The following is a 15,505-nucleotide window of genomic DNA, read 5'->3' as shown; positions in this document are numbered from 1 at the left end:
TTTTTGTATTTCCACATGTATCAACTTCCAAAATCTTTTAATTATTCACAAGTCCACCACATATGTTAGAAAGTTCCATCTATTACATTTCCAACAATTTCCATTGTAGTTCTTACCTATTTTTTTTAGATTTTTTGAGGTAATACACCACAAAAAAACCACATACCAATTTTCTCTTAGTGCTTGACTAGCTGTGAATTTAATGTTTTCTTACATAAAGCTTTCCATTGATGGGATAATATTTCTACTCTGAGATTCTGCATCCAAATTGTCATATATTTACTATCTTGATGATCTTCAGTGTCATGTTGAAGTAACTGCTTATAAAGTCTTCCTAATAGATTATAATTTTGTTGTGTAATCAGCTTTTCAAAATCTGTCTCTTATGGTGCCTTTCCATGATTTTATGTCCCTTTTCAATCTTGCAACCAATTTGTAGTAAACAAGCAATTGTATATTTTTTCCCTTCATCTTTTAGTTTTTCCCAAGTTTTAACTTGTTCTTGTTGGTCAATCATATCCCCATAGGTTATAAAGTCATTATTTTTTCTTAAATATTTTTCAAATGCTTCAACTGGGGACATCAAAACTAAAATCAGAGGACTCATTCTTTCTCGTATAGAATACCAAATCTTTATTAAGCCATCTCTTAATACATGTTTATTATTTGGTGTCAAGGTCTTTTTATCTGACTTTTTGGCCATAAGTGATTATGTATTCCTTCTTCAAGATCTTTTATTTCTAACTTCACTATCCTATCATTAACATTTATTATCCAATTTGAAATCCAAACTAGGCCAGCTACATAATAGTACAGCTTTAAATAAAAGTCTCCCTCTTTTTCAAATGAGTGCTGCTTCTCATGCTCTTTCTGGGAATCTTCACTAGATAAGCTTGAAACTGCCCTGTCTTCTGCTCCACTTTACCCAAATGCTTCCACCTCAGAATACATGAATCTGTCTGAACAGATTGTACTGTGTGTGAGATGGGCCCCCTCTTTATAGGCTTTGAGGTAGAGGTACTCATTTGTTGTGTAAGATCCCAGATAACTTCCTGATTCGGCAATAAAATGTTACCTAGTTGCTAAACCTTTACTGCTGATCTTTTGTTTTTGGTTGTCCCATTATGTTATCGAAGCATGGTTGGTATTTATATCGGGGCCTACTGAAATGTATTTTCTAATTAATAGCAAATACCATGCAATTCCTTTTCTAAGTAGAATAGGTTGGTACCTTCCCTGTTGGGTTTCCAGCAAGCAAAACCCTTTTTATTCCAGCAGGCATTTGGTAATGCACTGTGAGTTTGCACTGGATTAGTTTTACTGTTTATATTTTTGTAGTGTTTTTAATCTTTTAATTTAAGTGGTTCAGTTTCAATATTTAATTGTTTTAATTATATTTTTAATTCTTGTATACTGTAGCAGAAAGCTGATGAGGATTCCCTATTCCCATGGTTAACTGGGCTAAAAATCCTGCCCAGTAATCCCCTGGTCCCAGAGCCCTAGACCAAACACTGGATTCAGCACATGACAAACTCAAGTTCTGGGGAAAATATAACTTTATTAAAAGGATAAAAATGGGTTTTTTGTTGTTAGATGTGAAGTCGTGTCCGACCCATTGTGACCCCATGGACAACATTCCTCCAGGCCTTCCTGTCCTCCACCATCCCCTGGAGTCCACTTAAGCTGTGGAGAGTACTAAAACAGCTAAAAGGCTTAAAAAGGAGGAAAGGGAGGGGATTTGAGGACAGCAACAACAGAAATTACAGCCAGCCAGAGATCCCCAACTCCCAGGCCTTGTTGGCCCACTTGGACATGAAAGCTCAGCCTAGTCTCAGCTATATACTCAAATATTATACCAGCCTTCAGCACAGGCGAACAGGGCAACACAGCATTCTTTGGCACAGAGCCTGGCAACAAAAGTGGAACCTCTCCTTGAATAGGAACACCAAGCCTTTGTAGGCCTCAGGCTTTATTCCCTGCCAGTTCAGGTTAACCGAGCCATGAGATGATGGTCCATGATGGACTCCAGGTATGGATGGACCATTTGCCCCTCGTTGCAGCTATCTCCTGTGTCCTGGGGAGTAATTTGTGGTATCTCTTCCTTATATATAACAAGAGCCTAATCTCACCCCCTGGGACCTTGATCGCCAGCTTCTTGCAAGTCTGGCTGCTGGATTTTTCAGCATTTTACCCTATGTGCTGGTTAACCCATTCCTGCTTCTCAGAGCTGTTGACCAGTTCACATTACATATACCTTGAATGTTTTAATTGTATTTATTTTAATGTTGTGAGCTGCCTTAAGTCCCAATCACTGGAAATGGGTGGGATATACATAATCATCATCAGATTTGCTTTATATCATATACATCTTTTGCACTTTATATTGTATTTTTATAGTTTCAAAATAATATTATCCTATAAACACTGAGTGTAGTTTGATAGTATCAGGCTATAGTTTAAATCTTCATTAGGCTATGTAGCCCACTGTGTGACCTTAGAGAAGCTGCTTTCTCTTAGCCTGGTGTACTTCAGAGGATAGAAATGAAAATAGAACCTGTGTTCCTTGGAGGATGAGATATAAATGAAACAATACTGCACATACTCCTGTCACATTATAAGTGTCTTTTTTGCTATTTTATTGAAGTTAAATTCAGCCAAATTCACTGTTCTCTCAAATTATTTTTGACAGAATTTTCGCCTTTTGTAATACATAAAGGCTTACAAGAAAACATGAGTATGGTATTTCAGTGTGATAATAAGGCATAGACTTGTATTTCCCCCAACAGAATCAAAGACACATGAAAGTGCCTGGATTTGGGCATGTCCCTTATTTTAAAAACTATTTAACAGCTATTTGAATAAATTGGCATCTGTTGTAAAAAGGTGGTATCTGTTATAGTAAATGCAGATATAAAGGATAGTCATGCAAACTTTGTGTTTGTGTGTATGTCACCAAATGTGAAGTAATGTCTCTGGTTGTTTACTAATAATAAAATTGTTTGCAGGAAATCTAAAATCTCCACACAGACGGACATTAAGTGCAGATACTGCTAAAGTGAACCAACTTGACAGCACAGTTGATGATGGTGACTCAGCTTTTGGAGCACAAAGTGACCCTTTTACAAATGTGACTGCTTCATTACCTCAGAAGTTTGCGACATTGCCAAGGCAGAAAAATCCTTTTGAAGAAAGCCCTGTGTCATGGGACCAAAGTATAGGTCTGTTTTCAAAACCTGCCGAAATTAAAAAAGATATGAAGAAAGAGAAAAAGGAGAAAGTTAGTCTCTTTGAAAGAGTAACCGGGAAAAAAGATAGTAAACGGTCAGATAGACTCAGCAATGGAGGATCAGATGGTTCCAGCGAATTGAAATCACCTAGTGCTTTTGGTGACAGTCAACCGGACAGTTTCGATTTTGATTCAACTAATCCCTTTACAACAAACTTCAAGCTAACAAGTGTTCTGCCATCTTCTAGGTAAGTTCTGTATTTGCATGTTATGTTTTGGAGTCTTCTTTTTAACAAAATGGAAAGTAAGCATTTGAGCAAACATTATTCGTGCTTTATTTTACCAGTTCTAGTTTGTGTACTTACTTTTCAGATATATCATTTAAATTATGCATTTCTTGCTTGTAAAAACCAATTCCACCCATAACTTACAGAGTGGTATGAGCAGCAAAGGCAATGTCCCATATGTTTCCCCTTTTGCTTTAAAATCCAGATGAAATTCTTTCCTGGATGTGCTCCTATTATGAAAAGATTGGAGCAGTGTCTTTGAAACATAGTGCATATTTCAATATGGTGTCTGGTGTCGTCAAAATCCATTCAGAAACGTCCTGCAAATACAAATAGTTCATTAGAATTCAGTTCACAGAATAATCCTAAAAAGTTAGCCCTGTTGGTCATAAGAAAATATGAATTTTGGGGGACTTATTTTTGGTGTAATAAATATATTATACAAATGAAAGAAAGAATGAATTGGTTTTCTGTACTTTAAACTGCCCTATAACTGAAATTCTCTGGATCATGCACAATTCATTAAATCATATAGTACAAATATTAAATAAAAAATTAAAACAGCACAGAATAAAATTGACTTGGAGATGTTCATATAGCCAAGGCTTTCTTAATGAGTTGAAGATCACAGAATTTTGTCATTCAGTGATGACAATTTTGTCATTATCCACTGGAGAAGAGGATAATAATCTTCCTCAATTTGGAACTTTTTCTCTGAAGATTCATCCCCTCATTGAACTACTGGGTTAAGCTATGCAATTTGGTTTCTGTTTGCTTTCTTTTGTCTGATACAACATCCAAAATTATGTCTAGTGTTATGAATATACATTTATCTCTATTTCTGTTTTCAACTTGTATGATTTTCTCAGAATGCGGAAAATTCTGAGTTAACAGCTGGATTGTATATTTCCAAAAATGAGGGATCAACAACTGACTGCTGCTTTCTTATTCCCAGTGGGCCTTGGGGCACTGAAATAATCAGATTGATAGACAGAGCCCAGTTTGAATGTAGAGTATCTTTTACCATATTATTTCAAGATTAACTATGCAGACATCTTAGGTCCACCATTGTCAGCCTTTTTCCTCCTACCTAATCCCACTTCTGCTTTTTGTAATAATTTTGCCTGATGAAACGCTCTGGAACTCTCAAAAGCTTGCACATTATGGGGGTTTTCATTTGCTGCTAGGAGCTGTGGACCATTTTTTGGTTAGGCTGTCTGTGAATGGCATGCCAGTTGTTTATTTTAGTTACTATTAGGATTATGTTGTGTGTTTTAATTTTAATCCATATATTTGAAAATTTTCTTTTGCAAAACTGTGTGATTGTCTTCATTAGTCTAATTGCATCCATTCATTATAGTGGTTAACATGTAGCTAACTGGTATGACAGTCCTGTATACTGAACATACCAAAGGACAAATGTCAAATATAAAAGTATTCCATAAAATAACTAGTCCTGTGTGCAACATTTCTATTTAAAATGTTTGTTTTTTAAGCTACACTACAGTAGGCTAATACACTGATGTGAAAATTTCTCAATTTACAGCACTTGACAGGTGCTAAAAGAAAAGCATCTTTAATTTTAATGTGTTGTTAGGCCCTCTTTAGAGGAATTGTGCAAGTTATTAACAAGGTCCTCTGAGACAGGAGACGGGTAATTAACAAGACCTACAGAAAGAGAGTTTGGGTAATTAACAAGCTCTTAGGCACTGGACACAGGGTAACAAATAGTCCAGTAGTTAAAGGCGACAGGTTGTTACTAGCCAGATTTGAGGAAATGAATAGATAGGTGTCTCAGTGAGGTGTCTAATTAGTATTTTTTTAATTATATATGAAGTCCTTAGATTACATTTCTGTGATACAACAGTTGCGGTAATAGCAACATACATATCCATGAGATCCCTTTTAAGATTGAGTTTTCATTTAAAAATTGGCTATCAATATAGTGCCCTTTACAAAGATTATTAGAAAAAAATGAAAAAGAAAATGACATATTAGGAAAATAGCATTATAATGAGGCAAATTATGTTTAAATGAGAGATGTATACATAATTCACTCTTAGATAACAGTTAGCTAAGGGTGCTAAAGTTTGACTAGACTTGAATGTAGGTTGCAAGATTATCCTCTAGCACTTAAGTGGCTTTGTTATCATTTACATGATGGGGCCAGGTAAAGACATATTATGAATTGTTTTTGGAATACATAAAAGGCTTCTTCTCTGATTCCTTTTCCTGCTTTGGGTATCACTAAGGCTCTTTAGCACTGGAATTGACTGAAATGAGAGCAGGACTCAAGGGTATTACTTTCCTAAAAGTCAGATGTGGGAATCCCATAGGCTGCAAGTACCCTTAAAGGCCCTGCAGCTTGCAAGTGCTATAGTGCCTCCTTAATTTTAACTCTCTCCAGCATGTGGTTACCACTGTTGGCAATATATTTTTTCTCTTCTCTTGCTCAGTGAAAAAGGTATAGAAAAAAGGATGCTCTTACACACCATACTTTGATGTTTCCATCATATCCTTGAGAAAGTAGAGAAAGGTTGGGCCATCTTTTACTGTTACGGTGCAGTGTTCTATATTATATCTTTCTCAAGAATTTAAAAAAAATGATAGTAAAAGCATATAATAGAATGGGCTGGAGCATGCTCTGTATTTTCTGGCTTAGAATCTATGGTAAAATCTTAGAGTAGCTTCCTTTCATTCCAGAAAGGAGAAGACCTTCTTTGGCCAGGCAGGGGAAAATAAAGGTGGTTAAGTGGAGAATCTTAATATATAAAAAAGTCAAAGGAATAGTAGGAATAATAGTTGTTTGTGTATTGTGTGTAGGTTATGGGAGTGTGTGTGTGTCAGTGAGATTTATTGAGTATGTGCATGAGAAAGTGACATAGCAAATGGAAAGAAAACTGAGAAAGGGAAATGGAGGGAGAAGAGAACCACTGCCCATTTGGACCTGCCCCACACTGCCTCTGGATTCATGTGATTCCACTGAAATAAAAGAGATCTATAAGTAAGTAGACGAATTTAATATTTAAATATGGAGATGTTTTGGAAATATAATGTGCTGGATGTCTATTCCAAATGAGTTCACAAATTGTGACAACCTGCCCTGTGAAAAAGCCATGTAGTTTTGCTTATTGATGAAACAACCCATGTTGTGTCCTCCATTCTTTCCTTCTTGGTCTGCCAGGTATCCTTGTATGCAGCCATAGAAGGACACAACTGCCTTGTCTCCTCTCTCTGGTCTGCTCAAGATCACGTTTTGGTCACTAGTGCAGCTTTTTCATCATTTTTGTGACATCTGCCATTGTCATCCACTGACAGCCCCTCCAAAGTGCCCATGCAGTACATTGTATCAGCCATCACTGGTTTAACACCTTTTTAAAAAATGGCACCAGAATGTGCACTATAGCTATCTATGCCAGCTTTCTTCTGGCATAGAAACAGGGGAAACAGGAAAAAATGAAGTTCACATATAGATTTGGTTAAAACTAGTATTGAATTGTGCTGCTTCCAAGGAACGTGTTAGGTCTGCTAGACAAAGTGGAATTCATTCTGAAACAACCAGATTTAAATCTGGACCTTCCTAAACCTATGGGAGGATTCAGTGAAAATGGCACATAGATCAGTCTTTTCTGACCCAGTGCCATGCAGAACTTTTTAGAGTTCAGTTCTCATATCTAGTAATCAAGAATGCTGGGAGTTATAGGAGTTATAGTCCAAAATATGTGGCAACCAATTATTTGGCAAAATTGCACCTGTGTTATTAGAGGGATTTTAAAAGTGTTGGGAAATCTCACTTGCAAGCAATTGTTATATTGTTTCTTTCCCTCCTTTTTCCTATTTACAGGTTGTATTTATATTCTATCTTAATTTTACTATGTTTTATACTTACTTGTTATGGGTTATACAGTGCATGTTCTTTAGTGAACGTTTAGCGTGGCCTCTGGCCTTCAGTGTTCATCATATGTAGATTTAAGTTAGTTATAACTAATTTGAGTTCCATTCACTTTACTGGCTCTGAAATATGTCTGACATTGGATACTGCTCATAGGTTTGGCTTTATTTTGAACCACATTCTTTGTTCTCAAAAACAGAAAAAGACACCACAGTCACATTGTTGTGACTTTATGTGCATACATGCATTCTTTATAATAAAATATATAACACATTTGTAATTCTGATAGCAGTTTGTAGGCTTGGTGTTTAAGGCAGAGGTAGAAGCAGAGATACTGTTAGCACAACCCTTGCTGAACTGACTCTCCCTCTCTTGCCACCCCCCTGCCCCCATGCACACTTAATTGTCCAGTGTCTGTAAGCAAGAACAGTTTGTAATAGACACAGAAGCTTCATTCCAACTCTGCAGCTGAAGCTTGTGTGAGTAAACTGACTCCCAGTGCAAGGAAGTCTTTTTTTGGAGAGAAGGCACCAGCACTGAACTGTTTGTGGCAGCTTCAGTAGAAAGAAAATCAGGAACTCATTGCTAAACACTAGCATCCCCAAGGAGCTCCATTACAATATATGAAAGGACTATTTTTTGCAATAGTACCTAGAAGAGACAGCACTCCTGTGGTGAGTGCTGGGGGTACTGTGCTGTGTTTCTTCCAGACTTACTCCTGTGGATGCACAGAATTTAGGCAGTGATTCTGGGTTTCTATACAGGAGAGGTTGCTGGTCTGCTTTCAGGTGTCAAGATTCTGAATCACAGGAAAGAGCTAAGCTGTTGTTGTTAACTGTTTTCAAACTTTATTATCTTCCTCCCACAACGCCTGCAGACTTTTTGTGCACAGAATCAGGATAGCTATCCCTCAAGACAAGAATATTAGACTGTGCTCAATTGTGGTACCTTAAAATGAATTGCTCTTCTCCCTAACGAACATTTTCCAGCTTTGTGCCTTTTGGAAATGAATGAAAATCATACCTGGAAGTCATGGCTTCATAATTTGGCATGTAGCTATTATATTTCTGGTCTGAAGACTATCTTTACTCTGGATAAGACACAATTAAGGGACTGCTTATATTGGATAGACTCTAGAAAAGACCTGCAATTGATTAAAAACTCTTATTTTCTCAATGGTTTCCTCTTTTGAAAACAGTACATTATAGCTATCAGTCCAGATTGAGACCATATTTTTAAGAAACACCTTATTGAGTTGTATTTTTAAGTTATGACAACTGCAGTTTTCAATGAGAGATATAACAAGGTGCCTCTTGAATGCAGAGTATGTATTTGTGGTTTATAACAAGTTGAGGATAGCATTCATTACATGCTAATCTATCCTCTATATAATGACCCCAGAGATAGATTTTCCTGTATCATATAGATACAGGAATGTCTTGGCAGAAACAATTATTTTTCTTTTAAGTGATAGTAATAGTTATGTGACACATAAAGTTGCTTCAGGAAGATTGGGGAAGAAAGAATTAGACAAAATTGCTATAAACTGCGACTGAGTTAAATTAAAGATGAATTTCTGTTCTTAGTATATTTTAATTTATGATTTTGTTACTTATGCACATTCATTTGATATATTTGTCATAGCTTTGGCTAGTACAACACACTTTTTTAATTGAATTGCTATCTCTGAGATGAACAGGACTCCAAAAATAAACAAAACCCCTCAGTTTTGTCCATGTTCTTAAAATTATCTTCACTTGCAGGATCAACCATAAGACTCTTATGTTGTAGTCTTCCATCATAAGTTCATTTTTTAAATTTAAATTGTATAGAAAAAGTCCAGTCCATTTCCAGGAATGTCAGTGCATTGAATTGCCTAGATCTCACCTGTTTCTTCTACCTTTTGCCTATCTTCTCTCTAACAGTGTTTGTTTGGGTTTGGTCCATTTAGAAGCCACCATTCAGCGACAGACCTCTCAGAGCAGTATACAGTTTAAACACAAATGCAGTAAAATATTGAATAAAAAGATATGAGAAAAGTGGCAGCAAAACTTGCGAAAATATAGCCAAACTCTAAAATAAAATTGAACCTGATATAAAATAGAATGACTGGGCAAAGGAAAGTCTGTACCTGCTATCAAAAAATCAAAGGCAGTGCCAGAGTAGCTTCTCTGGAGATTACATTCCATATCCAAGACACCATATCACCAATAAGGCACTCCAGTCAACATCTGTCTACCATCAGATGAAGGACTGAGGGGTTTGGACAGGCTCATGTGGAACAAGACGCTTCAAATAGTCAGGCCTCAGGCTATTTAAAGTAGGGGTGGGAGGATCAATTTTGGAGAGATTCTTAATGTTGCAATTCAGGGGGAGGGGGGTTGAAAACTAAAGGGGCAAGGCCAAAATTTTAACTTAGTTTTTTCTGCTGATAACCTTATGAGGGACATTTAAGACTTTTAGAATGGGGAAATAAAATTGCAAAAAAGACAGGAAATCAACAAGTGATCTGTGGTTGTACAGAAGCAGGTGAGGCCAGATGTGGAGAGCCAGATATGGCACTCAGGCCAATAGATCTACATCCCTGGTACAAGGTTTTATTGGTCGTAACAAGCATGTTTAATTGTATCTGAAAACAATTAATCAATGACAAGTTGTGCTTCCTTTCTTGTAACCTAGAGTTGTATTTTGTTTCTTTACAGTAAGTTGTCAAAGTTAGTCCATGCACAATGCATTGCAGTAGTCCAGATCTGATAACTTATCAGGGGTTAGATACAAATGACTTAAGACAGAAGTAGATAACTCCAGAACTTATCTGGAGTGTGCTACATATTGGTAACAGTGGTACAGAAAACTGAGATAATTATGATATAAGCATAAGGTCACAAATAAGCATCATATGTATTTTTTGTTAGATGGGTAGCCCTCTTGGTGAAAGGCTTTTGTATTAAAATTTTATACATATTAATGGGTGAAAAATAAATATCTGCTCATAAATTTCTTCATATAACTTCTTACTGAAATGGTATAAATAATTCTTATATTGACATATTTTTAATGTGTTCTGAAATATCACTTTTATTCAGTTTTTGTTTCATAATGAGTTGTCTTGTTCTAAGGAAAAAGTATAATTAACTTAAAAGATCTGTTAAGGAATGAGATGGAGGCAAAAATAATCTTAATCCTGGATATCAGATGTTTTCCCCAATAGTGAAAACACAGAATAAGTAATTTTTAGTACATTGAAATAGTTTTGAATATGCTGTACTACAGAAAATAGAAACAAGGCAGGTTTGACATTTCCTGTAATCTGTACCGACAGCTTATGTTTGGAAATACTCATCTACTATTTCAAATATTTTAGAAATTACACTTTAAGGAAAAATTAAATGCCTTTAGTAATCTCCATCTGTTTTCTTTATCTTTCTGCTTTCCTGTTGTCTGGCAGTCTCAGCTAATTTATATGCCTAATCTGTGAATTTCCATTCTTCTGCACAATGATGAGATTTAATGTTCAGGCTTGGACTGCTTTAGGTTGGAATACCTGTTATCCTCAAGCAGGTATTTGTAAAGTTTCAGACAACATTCAAGTTTACAGATTTGTAAAGCATAGCTTTTTCCCACATCCTGCAAACTGTTTTTCATTGTTTTTGTGCTTTTGCTATACTGGATGTCACATATATATCAAGAGCAGTGGAAATGCAGTATAACATTGAGAGGGATTGTTATGTTCAACTGAATTTAATAGTAAAATGTCCATTAATTTAAGTGGAAAATTATTAGTAAACAAAAACAAAATGGGACTGCACCAAACTAGACACACATTGGGAGAGTACCCATCTTGCAAAAGGGCTAAAATGAATCAGTTTTAAGAAGGAATCAGTCTGTTGTTTTCAAACTGAAATATAAAGATAATTTAGTAAATAAATACCATGCACAGACATTGTACAGATTTTTGAAAGGCAAATGCTGAAATTGATTTGCTAATGCAATCCATACTGCAGTGATACTCAGTATTCTGATGATGTAATATTTTCACTTTTAATAAAGTACCTCCCACCACAAAATAGAATATTTAAGAATCTTGTATTTAAGAAAGATAATTTTGCATCATTTATAGATTGATGCAATAAATTATTTTCTACAAAACCATCTTTATTTTTAGTATTCAAAAAGGTGTTTAAACTATCTTGTAATTACTTCAGTTGCATGATTAATTGCAAAACCGAGATAGTGGTAATTATACCGGTGAGTATAACTGAAGTGCCAAAACATATCTTAAGGCTTTTATATTTAGAGTTGTCCCTGTGAATTTTCCCGTAGTCATTCCAAAAGAAGGCGGAAGAATGATCTAGTTCCAGTTTTGCTAACTCTTAAGAAATTGTAACTTGCAAGTTAGAATTTATGATTCCAGGAGATGAAGGAAGTTAGAAATACGTGGACTTTGCAAATAATAATTATCTCTTTTCTGGTAAAATAGGAATTCTTTTTCTGATAGTATCACCTCTCCTACATAGTGGAAAAAAGGACCACTTTCCTAATTTATATCAAGAAGGAATGACAGAAGGCAGAGACCACATCAGGCTTGTGTCAGGGAAGCAAGTTCATGGGTTAAGTCAGCTGCTGCTGCTCCTCCTCCTCCTCCCCCTCCCTCCCCAGGACTGGCCCAGCAGAGTTGACTTAGTCCTGTTTTCTTTTGGGTATCAAAATGTTGCCAGAGACAGATAGAAGACTGGCTATTGCATGACCATTTCTGCTGACTTTCTAGCTTAGACTAGAGCAGAGCTCTCAAGAATCTGATCTGTCAGGTGGCTCACCTTTCCTCCTTCCTTTAGACAGCACAGAGGAACAGAGAAGTATGGAGCACATCTCATCCTTGCAAGAGCAAGGTAACATGAAAGTAGAAGAGGATTTTTAAAAGAAAAGAGAATGACTCAGTTGAAGAACTCCAGGATGCCCTGTTCTTAAGCCCTTCACTTGGGAAGAGCAAGGCATTGAGATACATGAAAGACCTAACAGGGCTTTTTCCGTTTTTTTCCTGGCTATAAAGGAACATCCACAGTTCCTGAAAGCATAGGAAGGTACATCAAGGGAGCCAAAAGATTAAAACAATTGTATCTACTTTTATCAAATAATTTGAGATTTTGTTTCTTGACAGTGGTTCCTCCATGTACAATGAGAACAGTTGATGGAAATTTATTTGTATTTTATTACTTTAGGGTACAGTCCAATCAAGTTGCCTGTAGGCCGTTCAAACTATGAGCATTAAGGTCATCCTAGGAAGAGCAGGAGAAGCAGCAGATGCAGTCTTTCTCTTAATGTTCCACCTACCCTTGTGGGGGAGGGGGGAAGGAGGCTACAGAGGACACAGAGTATGTCATACCTAGACTCTTCAGTTTCTTTCCCCAAATGCCCCCTTTAAGTCCTCTCTGAGGCTGAGATCCCAGCCTTGGACATAAAGCTCCCTTGGTGCTTTCCATGTGGACTGCAAGTGGTAGAGGAAGATCAGAGCATGAATTCCCAGCTCCAAGCTCTGTCTACAGTCTCAGATTTGTGAATCTAAAGTACTGTTTACTCCCCTAGATGCTGTCTAGGACCTGTAAGATCACTGCTTTAGATAGGCTGTTCAGGTGAGAAAACTCCTACAGTGACTTAAGTTAAACCAATACAATAAAAAAGAGAACAGCAGAGCAGTTAATTGCAATAAAAAGCAGCATTTCAGCCAAGTTCTAAAAAAATAGCACAGAGAAAATGCAATATTGAAGGACTTACACAGTTTTTTTTAAACCATCTCGTGCTGAAAATAAAGGAAGTTCCAGTGGGATGCTAAAACTGAAATGGCATTATATCTGCTCACCATTCACCTCACTTGATATGTTGAAAAGTCAAGGAGTAGACACACAAATATCTGGATGTAGAACACTAAATGAGTCCAAGATCCGAATAATTTTATTCTATTGACCTCTGAGAGTTCTCATGTCCTGGAGGAGACAGTTTACTCAGAACAACTTTTGGAATACACTGAAAGACCTTTGGTTATTGGAAGGTATAGAAATGCAATAAATAAAATCGAATTCTTACATTGCTTATCCTAAGGAATGTCAATGCAAGATGATATTTAAGAATGATTGTGCCACTGCCAGGGCATCTTCATATGCGACCAACCAGCTCTTGGCATAACAGGAGCTCTAACCATATAAAATAGTGTTAATTTGAGGAATTTTTCTGGTTTTGTCAGCTGCTAGAGATGGGTCATTCTAATCCTTTATCCTTTGGAGTGTAGATATTGTGACAAGCTTAATCCTTAATCAGAAATGTTGTGACAAGCCTAACTGCCAATTTGACATCCAGTTTGACATTCAATTTGAGAATGGAATCAAAGTTTTCCACTTCTGAACTACCATATCTCACCCAGAAGGGAATGTGAGAGCAGGATTTTTGACACTTTGGGACATCCCTTGGTTGTTATGACAGCCATGTTGAGCCACATTGACTAAGCAGATTCAGCATACTGTTGAAATCTTTCATGACCAATGTGAAACTGGGAATCCTTATCACTAGACCTGAGACCACCTTTCTCAGAGAGGAAGGCGGTTGTGTAGTACAGTGAGAACGAATCAACAATATACTCAGTCTGCTCTGATTGCCTGACACCAGGTACAAACACTTGAAATTGATTCCTATGTGATTCCAGGTCTGGAACAAATGGAATTTTATTAGTTTGAAGCATTTTAGCCCATTTTTCACCTAAAATCAGTTGCCCAAGGGGCTTACAAAGATCAGTAATATGAGTTCCTAATCTAAAAGATGCAAAGACAAAGGAAGAGGAGATTAGGACAGAGGACTAAAAGGGCAATTGCATGAACTAGTTTTGGTTACAGTTTTCACAGTGGCCAGATGAAATAGTACAAGAAGAGATTGTTTGTCTCTCAGCAGTACTAAGAATAGTCCTGCTTTGTGTCAACCCCTGACTGCAGCCTGCTAGAGCCTTTGCAGACCAGAGCAACTCTTCCACCTAACTATTGAGCCTCTCTTGCTGCACCAAGAACTCAGGCCCTACTACAAGAGAGCCACCTCGCCCAACTCATCCACTCATCAGTGCATTCATTTATTCATCCAGGATAAAATCCTGGGTATTTGATGCTGTATTGTGGGATCACCTGGCTTTTAATGGCAGTATTACAAATCTGAATGGCTTGAAAACATGGCCAGTAGTTGCCGGGGGGGGGGGGGGGGCACAAAAGACAAGCCCAAAACGTCTTCCCAGCTCATTCATCTCTGTACCACCACGACTCTTTAAATTAATAGCAATTAAAAATGCTGTTGCTGAATACATGGAATTTTCACCATCAGTGGAATGTATTATACTTCAATTGCTGCCTGAATTAGTGTTCAATTATTTTTTATACTTAAGAGCAATATCTTCATAGTAAGGATGAGAAAAACATTATTGTAACTTCACTTGGTTGTTTTGAGGAAGGGGGGAAGCTGCGTACACATGGTCTGAAAATGTCTTTAGCTTTTGTATCTGTTCCACACACCTGATCTAGATATAGAAATCCAGAAGACATTTGAAGGTGCTTGAATATTACCTGATGTATGCTAATATTACACATATTCTTCTATGCAGAAAATTCTTAGTGTTTGTGATTTTGGAATTTGCTGTGTGTATCTCTATACTACCTATATATGAATAAAAGTAAGAATCTTAAGTGTTTTGAATTATTCTGGCATATATATGGTATAATATGTTTCTGGTTGCTTCCATAGTCTTAATGTGAATCCTGGAAATATTGAAGATCTCCGGAAAACAATGGTAAGTAGCTGCTTAATATTCTGTTGTTATCTGAGAGAGCTGCTTCCTTTCTAAAGGTTTGTAGTTTTTAGTTTAAATAATCCTATTTAAGAGTGTGGTAAATATTTCATTGGTTTTACCATACTCATGAACATAAGAATTATGTTGCTGGATTAAGTCCAATATTTTGTATAGCTAGCCAGATCCATCTGTGAAGTTCACAAGCAGAGTAGTTTTTTCCTTAGCATCTAATATTTGAAAAGTTCTGTCTCTGAATATGTAAACTCTGTTTAGCTGTTTAGCTT

General features: G+C 36.6%; 1 protein-coding gene across 5 annotated transcripts in view; it reads left to right on the top strand.

Annotated features, from left to right (window-relative positions):
* RAB11FIP2 (RAB11 family interacting protein 2) overlaps positions 1 to 15,505 on the top strand; it is a 44,492-nt gene that overhangs the window by 19,163 nt on the left and 9,824 nt on the right. For all 5 annotated transcript variants that reach the window (XR_006415627.1, XM_044439654.1, XM_044439683.1 and 2 more), the window contains exons 3-4: positions 3,006 to 3,474; positions 15,176 to 15,221. Coding sequence is in view for 4 of the 5 variants with exons in the window: in XM_044439654.1 (XP_044295589.1) it covers positions 3,006 to 3,474; positions 15,176 to 15,221 (515 nt within the window). In the remaining variant the exon portion in view is untranslated. The remainder of the gene's footprint in view (positions 1 to 3,005; positions 3,475 to 15,175; positions 15,222 to 15,505) is intronic.

Source organism: Varanus komodoensis, unplaced genomic scaffold (genome assembly GCF_004798865.1).
Source record: "Varanus komodoensis strain SLA01 unplaced genomic scaffold, ASM479886v1 scaffold1, whole genome shotgun sequence".
Taxonomy (NCBI): domain Eukaryota; kingdom Metazoa; phylum Chordata; class Lepidosauria; order Squamata; family Varanidae; genus Varanus; species Varanus komodoensis.
The sequence above is the reverse complement of the archived record's forward strand: the minus strand, read 5'-3'. Positions and strand labels throughout refer to the sequence as shown.